Genomic DNA, 22,387 nt, shown 5'->3' on the forward strand with positions numbered 1-22,387 from the left:
TGGTGATGGGACGCAGTGTCTTGTTCCCTTCTCAGGGAACAAGGGTTACAGTCGTAACCCGAGACGTTCCCTTTCGAGGGAACTCGATCAGCATCGATATGACACTTTGGGCAACAAGTACCCACTATGCCTTTAGAATCTGATAAAAGTATGAGTGGTGGCCCATCCTGCTGGATCGCACACTTCTTGGATTGGGGCCCCTGAAAGGAGTGCTCTAGAGGACGCCATGCCTCTCGATGAATGAGCCCTCATGGCCAAAGGTGAAGGCAAGCTGCGCACCTGATAGGCCATTGAGATAGCCTGAACGATCCAGTTACTGATGGTCTGTTTGGATGCGGGAAGCCCCTTCTTGGGTGACCCGAAACACACCAGCAACTGGTCTGACTTCCACCATGAAGAAGACTTCTGGACAAAAATCTCTTTCTTCATCCGCCGTCACGCGAGGTGGAGGATGAAAAGCCTGCAGAACCGTAGGCCGTGCCACATTAGATGGCACTTTAGGCACATAGCCCAGCCTGGGATGCAAGATAGCCTTAGTGTTGCCTGGAGCAAACTCCAGGCAGCCATGAGATATAGAGAGTGCCCGAAGATCTCCTACTCTCCTTAGAGAAGAAATGGCTTATAAAAAATTTACCTTGAGGGAAATATTCTTGGCCTCAGCCAACTCCAGACGTTCGAAGGGGGCCTCGACCAGTCCTTCGAGAACCACTGCCAGGTCCCATGTGGGAACTCTGGTACGAGCTGCAGGTCTCATCCTCCAAGCCCCACGGAGGAAACGTGCGACCAGCTGATGTCTCCCCAGAGGCCCATCACCCAGAGGAGCATGGAAAGCCGTAATGGCAGCCACGTACACCTTGAGTGACCAGCTGAGAAGCGATCCTGGAGGAGCTCCAGCACTGAAGCCAACCGTGCAGTTAACTGGGTCCACCTCACGCTCTCTACACCAAGTGGAAACACATTCCACTTTGGGCCGTACAATCTCCTCGTGGAAGGAGCTCTGGAACTGGTCTCAACCACTCCAGCCGGCAGGCCAGCCTCTAGATATTGAGCCCCCTCAGGGGCCAGGCCCAAAGTCTCCACAGGTCTGGCCGAGGGTGAATATTGAGCACCCGGCCTGCTGAAGCAGGTCCCTCCCCAGAGGGATCTACCAAGGCTGGCCTGCCAGCAGTGCTATGATGTCTGAAACCATACTCGGACCGGCCAGTACGGGGCTACTCGAAGTAGGCTGATCCCGTCTCGACGGACCCTCTCCAGAACTCCCGGGAGATGAGCGATCGGGGGAAAAGCGTACAGACGTAGCCTTGGCCACATCTGTAAATGTACCGTCTGTACCATGGCATCCAAACCCCAGTGGGGCCGGATGGGTGAGAGAAAACCACAGTAGACAGTGGGACGTCCCTCGAGATGTGAACAAATCCACTTCCACTGGGCCGAACCTCTCGCATATCGACTTCACCACCTCAGTGTGAAGTCTCCATTCCTGGGCCTCAGCCCCTGCCTCAACAGGATATCTGCTCTCTGATTCTGGTCCCATGAGATGTGCATTGCTCTGAGAGATAACAGTTTCCCCTGGGACCACAGGATGAACTGGTGCGCCAATCTGGATAGAGGGTGCGATCTCAGACCCCCCTGATGAATTAAATAGGAGACCACCGGCACATTGTCTGACCGTATCAGAACGCGGTGACCCCTTAGGTCTGGGAGGAAGCTCCTCAGAACCCTCAATACCGGCAGCATTTCCAGGCAATTTATATGCCAAGAATGGTGCCAGTCCTGCCACAGACCTCTCGAAAAGCGGCCGTTCATGACCGCGCCCCAGCCAATGAGGGATGCGTCTGTCAAAACGGTTTTCCGGTGACATGGGCCCCCCCCCCCACTCTGGGCCTTGGGACAGGAACCAAGGTTTCTTCCATATGGACAGGGAATAAAGGCATCTGTGCGTAACCCTGATCATACGTAACGGATTTAGGAAGTAGGATCTCTTTCCTGACGCCTTCCAGACCTTAATGACGATCCTTAGAGCTGTCTTCTCAGGAGGCTGTGGGCAAGAGCGCCGCCTAGAGTCCCAAGCTCTCTGAGTTGGACCTCTAGAAGCGACACTCTCCTTCTGTTCTGGATGGTAGGCTGAATTAAAATATCTAACTTCACAAAGTCAGATAATATCCCCCTCAGGAGCTGACTGTGCATGCCCCGCACCCAAACAGTATCACACTTACACACCGATTTCCTTATTTGCACTGCCTCGGCAAACGCGAGATCTGAGCCACTTGATTCTGTATTGCAATGCAGACCTTAAATCTATGCGCTGCCTCTGCAAACGCGAGATCCCAGCCACAGAATCTTTTTTGCAAAGTAGACCCGTAATCTATGCACTGCCTCGACAAACACGAGATCCGAGCCACTAGATTCTGTATTGCAATGCAGACCTTAAATCTACGCGCTGCCTCGGCAAACGCAAGATCCCAGCCACAGAATCTTTATTTGAAGTTCTTACGGGACAAACAACACCAAATAGGACAGACAGTTTGACACAGAGCGCTTGCTGAAGAGCAAAAAGCTAACTCTGTTGTGTGCCGGCATCCCTTTGTAGCTTCTGTGTATGCCGTCACATGTTACATCATGACGTAACGCCAATCAGCATTGGAATAGATTCATTCATGCTTCAGAAGCGCTATGCTGGGGGCATTCCCCAAAGTGTCGTATCGACGCAGTTCGAGTTCCCTTGAAAGGGAACTATTATTAGTTATAAGCACCCATGATGTCAGACTTTGCCTACGCAACATCAACCCAAGGAAAGCAGCAGGACCAGATGGAGTACAGGGTCGGGTGCTTAAAGACTGTGCAGCCGAGCTAACAACGGCCTTCACTACATCTTTTACCTTTAACAGAGGATGCCATAGCTATTGTGTTACACACTTTGCTAGAACATCTAGAACACAGGAACACATATGCAAGGCTTCTCTTTGTCGATTTCAGCTCAGCATTTAACACAATCTTGCCAAACAAACTCCGTGACAAACTACATGGACTTGGACTAGGCACCACATTATACAACTGGATACTGGACTTTCTAACAAACCGCACACAATATGTCAGAGTAGGCAAGCACACGTCCTCCACCCTGACCATTAACACCGGGGCCCCCCAGGGTTGTGTGCTCAGCCCACTTCTCTACACACTTTTCACACAATACTGCAGTTCTTCCTCCCCATCCAACTACGTAATAAAATTTGCCGACAACACAACAGTGCTCGGCCTCATCACCGGGAATAACGAGACTGCATACAGGCGAGAGGTCCAACTGCTGGCGGCATGGTGCAGCAGCAACAACCTGACCCTCAACACAAAGAAAACCAAAGAAATCATTGTGGATTTCCGCAAGACTGGACAGTTAAACCACTCTCCATTCCTCATTGGGAATGAGGTGGTGGAGAGGGTCTCTAGTTTTAAGTTTTTAGGTGTGACTGTGACGGAGGATCTGTCGTGGGGGAAAACCATCGCCTCTGCCACAGCGAAGGCCTGTGCCTCTTCTTCCTCAGGAAGCTGAGGTGGGCAAAACTGCCCAGAGACTCATGGTCAACTTTTACCACTGTGCAGTGGATAGTGTGTTGACCTACGGGTTACTGGTGTGGTTTGCTGCCTGCACCAGTGCAGAGAAGGAGGCCCTATACAGAGTGGTGAGAGCCGCAGGAAAGATCATTGGGGTCATCCTCCCAGACATTCCAACTGTGTACACCTCCCGCTGCATGAACTGAGTGAAGAACATCCTCCAGGACCATTTACATCCAGCACATCACCTCTTCCAACTACTGCCTTCGGGGAGAAGATATAGGTCCATCGGGGCCAAAACCAGCAGGCTGGCCAACAGTCTTTACCCCCATGCAGTCAGGCTGCTTAATGGCCAGTCTACCCCCCCATTCCCCATCGGACATCCCTCTGTGACATAATGTCTCTGTCCATACACCCTCAATACCTGTGACCTGGACTTTGCATTGCTGCAAAAACACTCCAACAACCTTACCTCTATTAGATTTATTAATTGCACCATGCACTTTACTGGACATACAGTAGCAATTTATGGGGTTTTCTAGGGGTATTTATGGGGAGTTAAATTAGGTACAAAGTCATGGGTAATTCAATTCATGGGGACATATATTGATAAGGCAAATGGGTGAACAACTTAAAACTATATGCCTGTCTGTCTGTTTTTGCTCTAACAACATTTTGTTGTTATCCTGTAACAATGACAAATAAACTGAACTGAACTCATCTCTGTACAACTGAATGCTTTTGTCTTCTACTTTTTTTTTTAAGGGAACAGGTCGTTATTCCATCTACATTGCCAATTATGCCAGCGGGACTGTAGGTCCTCATGCTCTGATTGAAATGGATGAAAGTTCAAGTGACCTGTCCAAGGGAATCATTGCGCTGTCAAACGTGGCCGAGCAGGCAGGAGTCAACAAATTCACAGGTGCATGTCCGCTTATTTATGAATGCATGAGCGGGAGTGTGTAAGTGTATGATGATGTCAGACAGTGAATATATTACCCGGACTCTTTAAAGGCCATGAGCTGTAGGATCCAGGTTTTTTTGCCTTGTGGCTGATTTACAGTAGACCTCAGTGCTCATATCAGCTTTGAATCACTGAGTTATAGACAGTGTTTATCAGCTAAAGCAGCCAGTAATAGAGAGAACAGGGCCCTGGAAGGCAGCGCTGAATAAAGAGATGGGAGTTTTGGCCCACTCAGCTGTTTACTGCACTGAAAGTCATGTGAAGGAACAAGGACAAGTGAGCCGTATTTCAGCTCTGACTTACTCAATGAAGCAACCATTCCATTAATCTCTATGGGGAGAGCAGGGCTCTGGACGACTGTTCAGAGCTGTTTCGAGGGAGGCACTCTTGTATGAGCAAGAGTGAAATGTCACTGTCACTTCGGCAAGCTTCACATATTATCACATGTTTGAATGACAAAACATGGAATGGCTTAAACTAAAATATATTTTATTTCATTTATATTAAAAATGCATTATTTATTTTATTTTATTCACATATTTAATATTTTACATATTTTATTAACATATTTTCACATTTTATTCCAAGGCCTATTCACATATTGTCACATGTTTAAAAGACAAAAAAAAAAAAAAAAAAAAAAAGGAATGGTTTTAACCATAGTATGTTTTAAAATTATTTATTAAGTTAAGTAAATTAAGTTTTTAAATGCATTTTATTTTATTCACATATTTAATTTTTTACATATTTTACACTATTCACATATCACGTTTAAATGACAGAAAACATGGTATGGTTTCAACCGCAATATATTTTATTTAATTTCTATTATAAAAGTAGTTTTTATTTTATTTTATAACCATCTACAACAATGTCACAAGTACTTAATCAGTACCTAATGTTACAATAATTTAATCAGAAATCTTGCAAAAAAAAAAAAAAAAAAACATATATATATATATACAGTATATATCATAAAAGAACTCCTAAATTTCTGCTCCAGTGTTATTCAAAAGAGAGTAAGAGCCATTAAACCTGTTAATGTGATGCTCATATTTAGCATAAAGTAAAAAGCTTGGTAGAGCTGGGCTTATAGACATTAAGGCATGATTTTATTTAAAGCTGTTTTGAAACATTGTGCATTGTGAAAAGTGCTATACAAATAAAATGTACTTGCTGCTGCAATTCAACTAGAGGTCAAAGCTGTAGAATAGTGATCGCCAGGCAAGATGTGTTGAAGGAAAGCTTTTTAAATGCACATGTTCACACTCCTTGTAATGTGATTATGGGCAGCCAGAGTCTGTGTCAGCAAAAGCAGCAGTGAGCAGGGGCCGGGGAAATGAGCTGGAAAGCCACTAACGATTTCTACTGTGCTTTTGGTGATGATGGCCGTCTCTGCTTTGTGTTATAGGGGGACGGGGGGTCGTGGTTGGTCCGATCCTCAGTCAGACCCTACCTGATATATTCTGTGACAATGAGTACAGTCCTAACTTCCTGTTTCGCAACAATGGAGACGGTACCTTTACAGAAGTTGCGGCACAAGCGGGTAAGCAAGAGCTGTCACTGTTTTCTTTTTCTTGATGATTTTGTTTTGAATGGTGAATTTGTTAACCTTTTACAGCAATTATGAAATTAAATATTAGCTTTTTTGTTGTTGCAGGGGTGGATGACCCAATGCAGCATGGCCGTGGAGTGGCGTTAGCCGATTTTAATCGAGATGGGAAGACAGACATTGTCTATGGAAATTGGAATGGGCCTCATCGTCTGTTTCTACAGCTCAGTAACAATCGCAAGCAAAGGTTTAAGGTGCAGATTTTAAAATCTCTATTTTCTTATGCTTTTAGCTGTAATAGAGGACACTAGAAGTTTATTACAGTGCTTGCGAAGCCTGAGACGTTAATGTTGTTCTTTAGCTGCTCTGCAAGAACTGGTATTTCCTTCAGGAAATGCAAATCTAGTTTTGTTTTTATTAGATGTGAATATATTCTGAATGGTAGGCTTCATCTTTGTAATGCAGAACAAAACATGATCCCTACATTTTAAGCTGCATAATTAAATCCTTATGACAGAATACAGAGGATAAAATAATAACATCTGCTGTTTGAATAGAGTATTCAGTTATTCTCTAATCATTGTTCTATTGTTTGCGCAGCAACCTGGCCTTCATTTCAGCTGGTAAAGCACAGTGATTGTAATTAGTCACAGTAAGATCGAAGACCCTCTTTTTTTCCTGAGACTCACACAGGAAGTTTTATAATCTGCTGAGAGCTTGACTGAATGAAGTCTGAATGTTGTGATAAATGTCTGTTCATTTATTCATTTTTTGAATACAAAATTTATCAAAAGATTGGAGTCAGTATTATTTTTGAAAGAGATTAATACTTTTACTCAGAAAGGATGCATTAAATTGATTAAAATGGTGATGTTCGCTCACGTCGCATGTCCCAACTCACCCGCCATCTCCTCCTCTGGAGTCAGCAGAGGTCACTCTCTCAGGTCACTCCGCAACATTTACATTCCGGGCGAAGAATTTACATCCACGTGATTGTGGCTTCTGGACCGGACATGGAAGACTTAAGTGGCCTACCACCAGCAGTGGTAGATAATAACACTCAAGCCAGAGCTCTCTCTATCAGACAAGCTTATGCTTTGAAGTGGAGTCTGATCACTGAGTGGTGCTATTCCCGTCAGGAAGACCCCGGAGATGCCTGATCGGTTCTGTGCTTTCCTTCCTGGAAGAAGGGTTGGCACGGAGGCTGTCCCCTCCAACTTGATGGTGAATGTTGCCGCCATTGCACCACATCATGTTGCAGTTGACAGTAAGTCGCTAGGGAAGTACTACCTGGTCATCAGGTTCCTGAGAGGCACCAGGAGGTTAAATCATTCCAGACCGTGCCTTATCCCCTCCTGGGTTCTTTCTGTGGTCCTTTCTGGTCTGCAGAGAGCTCCCTTTGAGCCACTGAAGTCACTTGAGTCAGTTGAGCTTAAGATCTTGTCTCTAAAGACAGTGCTCCTGACCGCGCTCACTTCCATCAAGAGGGTGGGGGACCTGCAGGCATTTTCAGTCAGCGAATCCTTCCTTGAGTTCAGGTCAGCTTCTTCTCACACCTTCCTCAGACCCCGGCCCAGATACGGCCAACTCCCTTCCGAGACCAGGTGTTGAACTTCCAACGCTGTCCCCGGAAGAGGCAGACCGAGCCCTGGAATTACTGTGTCCCGTTTACGTGGAACACATGCAGAGTTTCAGAAGCTCTGAGCAGCTCTTTGTCTGGTCAGCTTTGGAGGTTAGCAGACGGGAAAGGCTGTCTCCAAGCATAGGTTGGCCCACTGAAAAGTGGATACCATCGCCTTGGCGTACCAATCCCAAGGCAAGGCGTGCCCCCTCGTAGTCAGGGCTCACTTCACTTGGAGTGTTGCCTTCTCCTGGCCATTAGAGCTGTAGGCTTGGCGACACCTATTAACTTTGCGAGATTCTACAATCTCCATGTGGAGCCTGTTTCTTCCATTGTGTTGAGTACACACAGCTAATGTGTGGGAACGCTGGTTTGGTGTTTAGACTGCAGCCCCATTCCCCTCTATGGGTGAGGATATGAGCGCCTTCTTGGCTCTCCAGGTAAGTTCCTCACTTATTGAATCCTGAATTGAGTTCCTCTGAGCATCCTTCAGCAGTCAGATGTGGTGGAGTCGTCCGACGCCAGGCCCTGTACTCGAGTACCTGTACTGGGCTAGTGTTGTGATTCCCCCTGGGTAATCCCATATGTGTATTCTTCCTCGGCACGGTTTTCCTGTCGATAAATCTGTGTATTTCCCTTTGCTCTGCCCTGCTTCTGTGTCTGACTGTAGTATGGCTGAAAAAATGGAATTGTGAACCGAAGCCTTTCTGTGAAATAACAATGTAAAGTAACAGCTACGACCATCTCCATGGTAAGCCCTGTCCCTTCCATCCCGTTGGCATGGAGGACTATCATTCTGGGCTTACATGGGGCGCTGGGTAGGTTACGACCAAGCGGCAACCTCCCCGTCTCTCTCTTGAAACCAACACGGAAGTGAGTTAAACTGCAATTCGTTGACTGGCCGCTTGAGGCTGTTGTCAGAAGTGAGTCAAATCTGTATCTTCCCCATGTTAAAATGCCAAATTTTACAGCAGAAAAAAACGTGTTTAAAGCCTGGTGTCTGTATGTGGATTTGGTCTATACAGCTAATTTTGCCCTTCATAACAACTGTGAGGGGGGTGAATTATTTTATAACTCGTCCGTTTAGTTGATTAATATTTAAATTTAAGGGTGTGGCCAAGCCACTTGAGTGACAGATGGATTGCCGCTGTCAGTGCTAGCCGTTTGTCTGCTGTTACTAGCCGTCACTTCACCTCAGCAAATGTTAGCTGCTGAACTTGCCATCTCTGCAGTGTTTGTGCTTTTTTTCGGGATTATTTCATACAATTTAATACTTGGGTAACGTTACAAAGCCCACGTCTTTGGATTCCGTCGTTATCGTTCGAGAGAACAACCAGCGCTGTATTTCAGTTGTTTTCCTCTGTGAACATGCACTAATGGATGTCTGACAATTTCGTTGCTTTTTGGGGTTTTCAAATTTAAAACGTCAATAAATGCTCGTTTGTTCTGCTCCCATGGAACAGATGGATTTTAATATGCTTATGTAAGTTACCGTCAGATGAAATCATGCGGGCGTCGGCGCTTTCTCCGTCCGTGAATGAGCGCGGATTTTCTAGCGCATTTACTTGCACTTCAAAGGCAATATATCTATGGTTTAACGGTTAAACCATAACCCATTTGAGAGACGGCCAACATCAGAATTTAAAATGGACTGAATAAGCTCTCTACGAACTTGAGCGATGCCGCGCTGACGGACCATGAAAGAGTGACGGACATGTATGCACATAAATCACTGTCACACACAAACACTCTCTAAGTAATACACAGTCTCACTTGTAGCCATATCTTTTAACTATTATAATATTTCGAAGGGCAAAAATAGGAACGTTTAATTGGCTTTACATCATCAGCTAACTCGATCACGTCGAGCTAGGTGATTTCAGATAGCCAGGCTCCTCAGCTCCACTCACGCCCCGCCTGTTTGTCTATTTTCTGTTATCCGGGAGTGACGCAAGGCCAAGATGGCGACGGCCGGCTCCGCCCACTTTAGGCTTCAAAAATGCTCTTCAGAAACCTACGGGTGACGTCACGGACACTACGTCCATATTTTTTTACAGTCTATGGTTACGACTCAACGGGAGCTTGGCATGTCAATTCCACTCTCAAATTCCTTTGGCCTTTTTTTCTAAGACTCAGAGGTGATTGGGGCTTCCCATCTGTCAGTCGACATAACGTCTCTGTTCCCTCCCTCAGAGAATGAAGGTTACATCAGAAAAACCTTTTTTTTTCATTTTAGACCTTTTACTCATCAGAGAATCCCCCCCAAAAACAAAAAATTAAGAAGTACAACACTGATAATAATAAAGTGTTAAATGATAATGATAATGTTGAATATTCAGCAATAAGTGACATTAAAATCTATAAAATTTAAAGATATCAAAATAAAATAGTTATTTTAAGTTTAAATTTTTTCTTTTTCAAATAAATGCAGCCTTGGTGAGCAGAAGAGACTTTTGACACTGCCATCTGATACTGTATGCAGAAGTCTTAAAGAATTTCAATCTGCTCTCTTTAATCTTATTTTTGTCTAAGAGAAAAATTTGTCCTATGAGGCCAATCAATTTGGAAGTCTGCTAATCTTGAACTAATGGTTTAATTAGGCTATGTAAGCAAGCTTTTCCTTAAAAAAATAACACACAAAAAGGAATGAACATAAAATTGAATCTATTTTCCAGCAATAGTAAGTCATGGAGCTCTGTTTTACCAGAGTGTCTCAGGCAATTGTGTTTGACTGGACTGTTGTGTGTGTAAGCCTTCCTTGGCTTTAGTTTGATCCCAGTGTTAGCGCCAGTGATTGGCTTCTTTAGCACAGTGATAAATGTCAGCAGGAAGCTGTTTTATGGGGGTCAGTTGTTGGGTTAATGTATCATGGGAGAGCTTACAGAAGGATTTGTGCATCAGCGTAGGGTATTGTGACCTTTGCCATGTATAATTGCATTGTGATTAAGATGCTCTGTTATTCCATGTGGTAATTAAACTTTGGCTGAACAAGGCCACCAGCTAGTGTAAGTGCATGTTTTAGTTATAATAAGGGTTTAAGTTATAAACATCTATCTGTCTATCTGTCTGTCTGTCGGTCTTCTATCTCTCAATGAAAATAATTACCCGTCCGTCCATCCACCCGCCCATCTATCCATCCATGGGATGATCAGTATTCTCTCATGCTCAGCTGTACCTCCTCTTCTGGGTCCTGTCCAGAGATGGCCATCACCTCTCCTTCAACCAGACAGCAGAAGGTCACTTCACGGGCTTTCACCTACAGGTTTTATGAGCCCTATAATTAAAATTGGGGTTAATACTTGAGAGAGTGCCGGCATGCTCAATAACTCTTCCATGACTCGTTGCTGCACTATTGAAGCGCGACGATAGCAGTTACTTTTTTTCTGCTCCCACTCCCTGAAGTTTTTAGACTGTGATTTACCTGCAGCTTAGATCTTTATGTCATCATAGATATCATACATCTGACTCTCCAAATATTAAAGCTGACATTCTCCTGTCAGAGAAGGGGGAAAAAACTCATTCTTGTCCGAGTTTAATCTGCAGAGACAGATACTGTACATTATAAGTGAGCCATTAGTTGGTGGATTGATCCCAAGTGTAAAGAATATAAACAGCATGCTTTCAACTTTTGATCTCTGTAACAGGACATTGCCACACAGAAGTTTTCCATGCCATCTCCTGTTCGCACTGTCATTGTAGCTGACTTTGATAATGACAATGAACTGGAGGTTTTTTTCAACAACATTGCCTACAGAGGACCATCAGCCAACAGACTGTTTAGGTATGTACAAAAATACTATACTGGCATGCATAGGCTCTTAGAGGAAAGAACACATAAGGAGATGTTTAGCAGAATATACATAAAGATTGTTTCTATACAGTGTTAGTGAATGGTGATTAAGTACTGTCAAGCTCCAAAAATGGCAATAAAGTGCCTTAAAAATACATAACGGTAGTCCATATGACTCTTGTGCTATATTTTAAGTCTTCAGAAGTCTTTCAATAGCTTTGTCTGAGGGACAGACAGAACGTTTTGGTCGTTATTCACTAAAAACATCCCTCCTTTATAGTTCTGAAATCTAATAAGGAAATATATAGTGCAGTTTTTGTTGTTTTTGGAACGTTACATCTCGTCACCAGTGTTATTTTAGTATTAATTATAAATGATTAGAGTATTTATTAATTTTTTTAATTGGCTTTTAATGTTATATTTTAATTTTTTGAACTTTTTGAGATTTTGTTTTGTACTTTTTTTATCAATAGTTCTTGTTTTTTATTTTCTATTTTATTTAGCTTTAATTTATTATTTTATTTCAGTTCTAGTTCTATTAATTTTACTATTTATTATATTTTAACTTATTTATTTTATTTTAATTAGTTGTCAGGGCAAAATTAGTTATTTCTCTTAATTTATATTCTGTTTTATTTCAGCTTTAATTTCAATGAATGAAAACGAGTTTTAGTTATCAGTAACAATACTGTTGGTCAAAAAAAGATAAAATCTTCTTATTCTTCTTTTATTTATTTATTTATTTATTTATTTATTCATAAAATATATCAGTAAGATTTAATTTTGAAAAATAAATAAAAATAAATTAAATAATAAGTATAACCTCCCAGGCATCCTTTGTGTTTCTGGAATAATTAATTTCTTCATGTATCTATACAATTGCCTGCTAGATCAACATGACCTCACAAAACAGTATTTTCATTATGTAACAGAGTTATTTCTTTAACATTTACATTGTAAGGTAGGAAATAATTATGGAAACTCTTTCTCTATTTTGGGGATTTGGTGGTAAGCCCAGGCGGCAGGGCAAGCCAGAAAGTCCAACCACCAGACCACAAATATAACCCAGTCCAACCACAACTTTACCTGATGGGAAATTCCCCCTACATCCGACCTCTTTATGCGAGTGCTTTCTAATGAGAAGACTGGATGTAGCATTAAACAGAACATTGTTTCAAATTTGTTCCTAATCCCAAACTCAAACAATCTTGACCTTAGTTCTCAGAAAGCAAAGACTTAAGCTTTTTGTATAAAGGACCCTCTTCGTTAGCACTATTAGTCATCAAAATACAAAGTAGGAACTACCAGCCCCAGAAATGTTTTAACTGAATCAATATTGCCGGGATTTCATGAGCCTGTAAATGAATATCTCCTTTGAGACATGTTGTATAACATGCAGCTGACAAGGTACATTTATCTTTGACTGTTCCATTGTGTGGAGCTCTCTCAAGCCAAAAGGCAAAGTCAGTAAGTAATTAATCTCTACCATGGCAGAGTTTCTCGGAGAGAACACGGAGATCCACAGATCGAGGAGCTGAACATCGGGGAGGCCGCGGAACCGGAGGGACGGGGAACCGGTATGAAGGGTTTGGCTCTTTCATTCCATCAAAATTTTAGACTGTTTATTTTGTAAATCCATTCCATGAGTTTTACAAATCGTAAATTTTAGATTTTCCCCTTAAAATAACTTGGTAATTTACCCAAAGCTTGTTTAAAAATACTCAATTCTTAATAAAAAATTGAGGAGCGTGTTCTATCAAAAATGTATTAAAAAGACAATGTTAATGTATTCGCATTTGTGTTGTTTTACTGCATATCACCACATCATATTTCTTGTGTAAACTCTAATCCATCTTGATGCATTTTGGACAGTATCAAAGGACCACCTACTCGCTTGTCAACCACTGTCATCCACTGTGCACACACACACACTCATTTAAAATTAGCTTAAAACAGTCTCTTCAGCCTTTAGTTCAATACTCTGAAAGTCACCAGTGTGCAGCTTGTGTATTTTTCACCATGGACCATAAAACTGTGCCCTTAACATGCATTTGGACATTGTGAGTTTAGTCACCATGTCAAGCTAAAGAAACAGTTTATCACGCTGAGGTTTATTATTATTCAGTTGAGGTAGTTTAACCTTAATTGGTTAGTCCATCGAGAAAAAAAAAAAAAAAAAAAAAAAAGGTTTTAATTCCCATTTGTTAGGAGTGGTGAAAAAATGTCACTACCATTCAGAAATTCAGCAATTTATTCAGCAAGGATGCTTTAAATTGAATAAATGTGACAGTAAAGACATTTACAATGTCACAAAATATTTCTATTTCAAATAAATGCGGTTCTTTTGAACTTTCTATTCATAAAAGAATTCTGAAAACAAATGTATCACAGTTTCCACAAAAATATTAAGCAGTACAACTGTTTTCAACATTGAAAATAATAAGACATATTCCTTGAGCACAAAAGCACCATATTTGAATGATTTCTGAAGAATCATGTAACACTGAAGATTGGAGTAATGATGCTGAAAATTCAGCTTTGTCATCACAGGAATAAATTAAATTTTAAAATATATTAAAATAGAAAAAAAGTTATATTTCGCTATATTAGTGTTTTTTACTGCATTTTAATCAAATAAATGCCGACCCAAAGCTTTTGAACAGTAATGTATATTAATTAGGCACACTCAGTTCAGGTAATGAAGAGATGATGAGTTTTACGTGTGTTAGATGAACAAAACACCTAAACTGTGCAGTTATGGAATGGTTCAGTGTCTCTTCAAACCTTTCTCTTGGTTATCCTCTACCACTAGATGGCATTATAAATCCAGGCTTCTATGTTACTGTAGTCATGAGTTGCACCCTGGTCATTTACTGACATTTGCAGTCACCACTCACAGCTGAATCTTCATTATTAGAAAACCACAGTATTAATACTGAGATGTTGAAACAACATTTGTTACAGCTGTTTCTGAGCAGAATGATCTGTAATTTCAGGAGCAGCTGTGACTGATTTTGATGGAGATGGACAGCTGGATCTTCTGGTTACACATGGGGAAAGTGCGGCTCAACCCATTTCATTGTATCGAGTCACTCAGGTGAGAACATGGCTGAATCCAAAATTACCCCCTATACCCTCGTTTACTATACCCTACTTTAGTCTACTAATACAGTTCACTTGAAGGAGTGAATGAAAACGAGTGAGTGAGTTCGGACAGCTGTTGAGCATACATTGGTTGTACACTCATTATTGCGGTGCAATGTGGGATAGAATGAGTGCACTCGATAACATTCACTATGGTTTCGGACACCACTACATGGTTGCCCCCTCAAATAGTGCCCTATTTGAGGGTGTAGGGGGGTGACTTCTTATTCGGAAAATCAGTGAAATCATTTACACTTGGTTTTATCAACTTTGTCTCAACTTTGTCTTCTAAAATTCCTTAGGATAAGTGAAAGTACAGTATCTGCAAATGAGACAACTGTATAAAAGAGTATAGAGATACAGTATAACATGAATGTGGATAGCATAGAGCAGATAATATGGTCTAGAAAGAATGTGATGGAACTATTTGTGTTCATTTTGAAATCGTTGACTTTTGGCAAATAATCTTGGAATCATTTCTCAGACAAAATATCTCCTTTTGATCTTGAGGAGAGACAATTGAGATATTTAAAGTCGGCATGAAACGAAAGTTGTGTTTGTCTTCCCTATTATGACGTTCATATGTCAGAGTAACATGGCTTTTTAAATAAGGAAAAATGTAGGGAAGGACTTGATTTTTTTATCCATTGGGAATTGATTGTATACTTGATAGTAAGTTGATCTCCTGTGAGTGACAGGTTGTCACGCCCTCACGCCAGTAAACACTTCATCAGAGAAGAGAAGAGATGTTGTTACAAGAGAGAGGGGAAGTTACTTTATAAAAAAAATGCCCTCATCTTTATTCAGATACATCATTTATAATAAATACTGCAATACTCCATAAAACGAGAATTGTCAATTTTGATTTCATAGTGACTTTAAGAGATCTAATTTGTACTTTTTTCACAGGTCTATTTGGTCCAAATAGGCATGCATCATGATACAGTAGCTTGTTAGTTTATTGAAAGTGTTTTGCATTTTTGGTTCATTTTAACATCTGAAAGTTTATAACTTGTTGATTTCTCATCGCAGGGCTCATCTAATAAATGGTTCCGTGTGATTCCACGCACACAGTTTGGGGCTTTTGCTCGTGGGGCAAAGGTGATCGTCTACACCAAGAGAAACGGCCCTCACACACGCATTATAGACGGAGGATCAGGGTACTTGTGCGAGATGGAGCCAGTGGCTCACTTTGGACTAGGTATGTATTTCTTTTCCACTCTCTTTCCCTAAAAAGTCTGCCTAAACAATCTTTGCGGGAAAATGACATTAAGAAAGAAACAGCCATGAAAATGACTAGACCTGTAATATATCTATTTCATAAGTACATCCACCGTCTCGGAAATGTTCAGGGTCGCCGAGCAGCGGGAAAACAAAAATTCGCTCTGCTGACTCACTACAGAGAAACAATTATGATGTAACTCCAGGTCATGTTCAGTGGGGGGCTTCGGGTCTCAGTAACATTATCCTCCGCGTGGAGGCCGGCTCCTTAAATATCCTCATAGACTGGAGACACGGAGAGAAGCCTGCAGGTGCAGCAGCCAGTGGCAGCGGACCGGGACCTTTTCCCCACGGCTCGGCCGTGTTACAGATGCTTCGAGGCACATGGCTTCATCTGGAAGCTCTCGGATGGATTTGTGGCAGGAATAGGCTGCCAGCTGGAAGCTCGAATTGTTCTGAATGTGCTGTGAAAAACAAAACGATAGCCATCAGCGGTCACAGGATCACCCACAGGATCACCCCGAGGGCTCGTAAATATGTGTGTACGTGTTCAGGCCTCTCATCAATGTTTCTATCAGTAAGAGTGTTTGTAAATTGATGTCAAATGTCTACACTATAAAGTAAATCCATAATACAGTTTATGCTATCAGATTATAGAAATCCGTTTTCTGCCTTAGAGTATTTTACTTTATTTCTTGCAATGGTGACTTTGTCTCAGATTATGACTTTATATCTTACAATTGCATCTTTATTTATCACGATTGCGACTGTATGTCACATTTTATACTTTATATCTCACAATGGGATTTTGGTTCTTAATGACGTTCCCAGTTATGTTTTGGATTTGTCATACTTTACAGTATGGTGTCTCAAATTTGTCACAAATGCATGTCTAAGAAATCCTAAAATTTTTAATGTACATTAATTCATTAAATAACATGGTACTTTTTGTTAGTGAACCTTTACAATAAGCTTTCATTAGTAAACTATATTAGCTAACATGAAATTCTAAGTTCTGTCATGAAACTCTAGATGGCGCAACCTGATGATATTTACATTGTTTACTACATGGCACAAGCTAGTTCCTGTCACATCTGCAGCCAATGAGATTTTTGCTCAACATTTAAATAGCTGGTTAGAGTCCGCTAAAGCAGTTTGCAGCATGCTTCAGAATCCATCTGAAACCCTCCACCTTCCCCAGCTCCACCTGTATAGATCTGCTGGAAATAATTGTATATATGCTATTTGTCTTACATTGTCTTACTATGTCTTACATGCCACAGCAGCGTATCAGTGTTTGTATTGGCAGTAGCAAGTCCCTGTACTTGCTCTGCAGCGACAACAATAATCTACAACAACAGAAATAATCAACAGCAGCAGCAGCAGTGTAGCAGAGTGGTTATGATAGAACTAACAATTAACAATATTTCTACAGCATTTATTAATCTTAGTTAATGTTAATCCCAGCATTTACTAATACATTTTTAAGATCAAAAGTTAATACACTGTGAACTAACATGAACATGAGCCTTTTTATTAAAAGGTGCAGTAAGTGATTTTTGAAAAACACTGTTGAAAGTGGGTCGGACCGAGCACCACAACAAACTTGTAGCCAATCAGCAGTAGGGGGCGTGTCCACTCATGATGGGGGAGGAGAGAGAGTGAGCTAGAGGGAAATTTCAAGAAAGATTTTAGAAAGAGAGATAGCTGAGAGACATTACAAAAGGTCTGAGGAATTTCATTGCCAAAGGGAGGGCTATGACAAGGCAAGAGCTTTAGGACCCATGTTAGTATTAGAAAAGTTTTCCAGTGCTGGAGAGACCTAAGTGGGAAGGCCTAAAAGTGCTAAGGTTTACGTTTTTTTCTGCTCCATACGTGAGTAACATTGGTTTTGAGTGTCATGTCTGGAGCTTGTGTGGTGCAGGAAATTATCACTCTTGCATTGAAAAGAAGACACTCTTGCATTGAGTGTACGTGCATTTTGGGGGCGGAGCAATGAAGGGAGGGGTGTGTTTGTTTGTGTTCAACAGCAGTTTTGAGAAATTGCTTACTGCACCTTTAACATTTACAAAGGTGATACATGCTGTAAGAATGTCGCTCATTGTTAGTTCATGTTATTTAATGCATTAAATAATGTTAATAAATTAGATCTTATTGCAACGTGTTACCCCTTCATTAAATAAAAACCCAACAGATGCCCAATGTGTCTTCCCCAACTAAACTGTGTCTTTCAGTAAGCGCTGGTGAAATGTCATGCTTTTTGTCTTGAAGAGACACCTGTGCCAGTCCGGCCATGCCAGGAGCCCAGTGGATCTGTTTACCTAAGAAATGCCACTTTAATTAAGAACTGGGACGGCGGTCAGCTTCTCTCCTGCTTGACTAAAGACTATAATGGAAGGAAAGTCTAGAGCCCACCCTGTCCCTCCTCATCTCTGCTCCTTTGAACCTCTGCCTTCCTCCTCCACCAGATTCATTTCTAATGGATGATCTCTCCATTCATGATCACTATGACAGTCTCCTCTAACTGCCTTGTTAATTGCTTTCGCCCTGTCTCTGAGAAAGTGTCTTCGACAATCAGATTGAAGTCAGTAAATGGATGCCGCTGTAAACCTTCTTAAATGAAGTGCTTTCCAACCACCGTGCCATTTATATGGCTCCTTATTTCATCCACTGAACAACAGACAGATTTCATCGGTCTGGCATATGAGAGCCTCATTGCTGTAATGCCTCAGTGTCTGCTATGCCAGAAACTCTCTGGCCTGTGAACCCCACACACCGGCAGTCATGAGAAACCGGGCTTGCCGACATCAAATGAGACGTATTCAGGCCTCGCTGCTCACGTTGCTGCCCACAGCTGAGACTGAACACATTCTTGTGCAGTTGTTTAAGAGTCTACATGGCATGTGCCAAACCAGAGCCTATTCCAACCTGGCTTTTGCCGAGAAACTTCTTGGGAGGGCCCTTTCTCCAGAATGGTATTTTTCCATGGAGAGCTGTACATTAAGAAAATAAATCATTCATTATGTCTCCTAAGCCTGAGGGGAAGTTATAAAGGCAGAGTGTTCATAAAGTATTAAAAGGATTGCTTCTTTGCCGCCCTGACAGGGAAAGATGTGGCCACCAGTGTGGAAGTCTTCTGGCCAGATGGACGTTCTGTGGCTAGGCCTCTGGAGCCCAGTGATATGAACAAAGTGATGGAGATCTATTACCCTGAGAATGAGGAGGAGGCGACCCCAGCGCTGGAGATCGAGGTGCATACCTGTCATACTCAAGTCAAGTCACCTCTATTTATATAGCGCTTTATACAATACAGATCCTTTCAAAGCAGCTTTACAGTGATAAACAGGAAAATAATTCAATGATGTAAACAGAATTCAATTTGCTGTAAAGCAGCTCTAAAAGGCAATACAAAACAATCATTATTCAGTTGAAATCAGTTCAGTGTTGATTGGGTTCGGTTCAATAACTGTGTAAAGTTCATCAGTATGGAATGAGTTCAATTCAGCTATAAAGCAGCTCTGGAGAAAACAATGATGTGTTCTTTCTTTCTTTGAGAAGTGTAATTGTTGTATTCAATAAATGCTCTTTATTTTCACAGTGTGGACCAGGATTTGAGGTCAACGAAAATGGCCGTTGCACTGGTAAGTATTTGAGCTCTGTGACTTTTAACCTCCCGTAAAGCCTAAATCCCATTATGGATTCCAACAAGGTGACAAAATGAAAGATGGTGGACAAAGCAAGAGTAATGTAAATTACAAAATATGTAAATCAGCATGTTGGAATGGTTTATAGAGCATCATGTGACACTGAAGGCTGGATTAATGGCTGCTGAATATTCAGATTTGCCATCAAAGGAATACATGATATTTAAAATATATTCAAACAGATAACAGTTATTTTAAATTGTAATGATATCTCACAATATTACTGTATTTCAATATTTTTAATCAAATAAATGCAGCCTTGGCGAGCAAAAAGCAAAATTATGGAATTATTGCAAACTTTGACTTTTGATTAGTTTTGATTATATTTTGAAGTTAGGAATAATTTTGCTCTTTTTAAATGTTTTTTTTTTTATGTTTTTCTTTTAAAAAAAAAAAAGGCAAAAAAAAGAAAAGAAAAAGTTATTGGGTCTTTAGCTTAGCAACATACTAATGGCAAACGTTATTGCAATTGTGAGTCAGTTCTCCTATGTGATTCACAATGAAATCCCTGTTTGCATAATGTGGTGCAGAGCAGTCCAAATCAATCACTCGAGTTATGAATTTCCATTTCAGTTAGGATGTTGTCTTGATGGGAAGCTACCTATGTAGGCAACAGACAGCAAGACAGCTCAGCAGGTGTTGGTACAGAAGCTATGTCAGCCATCATTTGTTTGATAGTAGAAGCGACTCCTATACTGATAACTATACTGACACATATAATGATAACTTGACGCATCCACTTTCACAAGTAAATGTGGCTGTCACCATAGCATCATGTATAAGACCTCATATTTATTCCACTCCTCTTCACTCCCTAGACCGAGACGAGTGCACACAGTTCCCGTCTGTCTGTCCCTCTGAGCGCCCCGTCTGCACGAACACGTACGGGAGCTTCAAGTGCCGTGCAAACAAGAGGTGTAACCAGGGATATGAGCCGAATGATGAAGGGACAGCATGTGTAGGTGAGTTGAGACTAAAGCCAGGGTGGGTTGATGCAATACGAAGCCATGGAGAAAAGCTGTTTTCTCACATTTCACATAGGTAGACTTTCACTTTCACTGAGAAAATACTAAGGGCCAGATTTACTAACAGCTTTTGCCAGCGGAAACCCACTTTTGGTGTCAAAAAACTACTGTCAGGATTTACGGAAGAAAAATTTGCGCTAAAAAGGCGTGGACACACTTATTTTTGAGGCTGACCGTATTGCATATGCATTTGTTGGAGTTTCCATGTCAGACGCAAAATTTATGGGAGGAGAGTATTTAAATGAATCCCGCAAGGCGATTTACTAAGGTTTGCGCTAGTCAATTTACTGGTATTTGCGCCATTATTTACCACCCAAAAAAAGCATGTCTTAAACCAGATGCTAATTTGTGCTGCTCTTGGTAGATTGTGTTGTCATTCTGGAAATTATACTCTCAATACTCTCTCAAAAATCTCAGATTTGCATAAATACCAGAGTCTGCAAGTCAGTGATTTCAATATAAACTCAAACATTTTTCACTTACAAGACCAAATGAGGCAAATTAATTCTCTATCTCTACATTCTTACTTTACATCGTCTATATCTTTCTAGTCCTCCCAATTAATTTTACGTTTAAAAGTTGGTGTTGTTTTAGTTTATTTGAAACCATATTTACATAGAAACGGCAAGTATTATAGACTTTCCTAAGTACAAGTACTTGAAATATGTCAGGGTTTAATTTCAGTTTTGATTGTTGCTCTGGTTGGTTGTGTTTATTTCGTTAGTTACTTAGTTAGTTTGCTTGCCATGACCATGAGATCTCAATAATGTCTCAAAACTGTGCTCAGATTTGCAAAGATATCAAAATCTGCATTATTTCAATATGAACTCAAAACATTTCTAAGACCAAATGAGGCAAATTAATTTTATAACTATATATTCTTACTTTACATCAGCTATTGTCTAATATTTTCCTATTTTTATTGCAATTAATTTTAAGTTGAAAATAGTAAGTGCACCTATAAAGGTTTAGGATGTACTGTATTTGAAACAGTTTTCACTTAGAAAGTGCTAGTAAATTTTACAAACAATTACAAAGAAATGGCGAGTAACGTGACATTTTGAAGTAGAAAGAGTGAGATAGTATTTTCTTGTAAAATGTACTTCAAAATATCATTTTAAACAGTGTAGTTTGTGTAATTTCTACAATTATTTGTGTAATTTTCCCTTTTCTCTGCAGCTCAGGTGGCTTATTTCGGAGGAAACAGGTCCTCAGCCTCCAAACTCTTCGAGTCTCGTCTTTGGCCTCTACTAACTCTCTTCGCTATCTTTACTGCTTTCTTTGGGGCATAAAGGGCAGTGCCTCCCCTCTCCTGACATCTCTGCCACCCTGCTTGGTCTCTGATTCTCTGCGTTCCCTTCGTTTTCGCACTGAGGTGTTTGGACGTCAGCTGTAAACTGAACTCTTCATGGATCTGTCGCTCCTGCAATGTTGTCACTAACAGACCTGTATAAATAATGCTTCGCTTTCCAGTTTGGAACCACAAAAAAATCCCTGTTTTTAGGACAGAACAAACATTCTGACTCCATCTAGATTTAGGGAAACTTAATGACCTTCATGTCCGTCAACTATAATGTGGGATAAGATTGTAATTGTAGTGATCTTTATAAAAGGCCGTGTCCCAGCGTGTTACAGGCACATAAACAGGCGATGGGTTCTAGCGAGTGAAGTCTCATATGGACAGCAGCGTGTTTGCAGGTTTTTCAGGAGAGCATATGCCCGGCCATCTGTTTCACGCAAGGTTACATTCCTTGTTCTCTGAATAATACATTCACATGAGATTTGTACGTTACACTTTTGACCCTCACCAGATCTCA

At 41.2% G+C, this 22,387-nt stretch overlaps 1 protein-coding gene across 1 annotated transcript in view; it reads left to right on the top strand.

Annotated features, from left to right (window-relative positions):
• crtac1b (cartilage acidic protein 1b) overlaps positions 1 to 21,862 on the top strand; it is a gene marked incomplete at its 3' end in the record, with an annotated part of 36,929 nt that extends 15,067 nt beyond the window's left edge. The window contains exons 5-15 of the mRNA XM_081351595.1: positions 4,315 to 4,471; positions 5,925 to 6,059; positions 6,174 to 6,319; positions 11,331 to 11,467; positions 12,971 to 13,053; positions 14,473 to 14,573; positions 15,653 to 15,821; positions 18,947 to 19,092; positions 19,440 to 19,482; positions 20,364 to 20,507; positions 21,750 to 21,862. Of these exons, the coding sequence (XP_081207721.1) occupies positions 4,315 to 4,471; positions 5,925 to 6,059; positions 6,174 to 6,319; positions 11,331 to 11,467; positions 12,971 to 13,053; positions 14,473 to 14,573; positions 15,653 to 15,821; positions 18,947 to 19,092; positions 19,440 to 19,482; positions 20,364 to 20,507; positions 21,750 to 21,862 (1,374 nt within the window). The remainder of the gene's footprint in view (positions 1 to 4,314; positions 4,472 to 5,924; positions 6,060 to 6,173; positions 6,320 to 11,330; positions 11,468 to 12,970; positions 13,054 to 14,472; positions 14,574 to 15,652; positions 15,822 to 18,946; positions 19,093 to 19,439; positions 19,483 to 20,363; positions 20,508 to 21,749) is intronic.
• Between the last annotated feature and the right edge of the window lie 525 nt (positions 21,863 to 22,387).

The sequence above is a fragment of the Scardinius erythrophthalmus genome (assembly GCF_964197995.2).
Source record: "Scardinius erythrophthalmus genome assembly, chromosome: 21".
Classification (NCBI taxonomy): Eukaryota; Metazoa; Chordata; class Actinopteri; order Cypriniformes; family Leuciscidae; genus Scardinius; species Scardinius erythrophthalmus.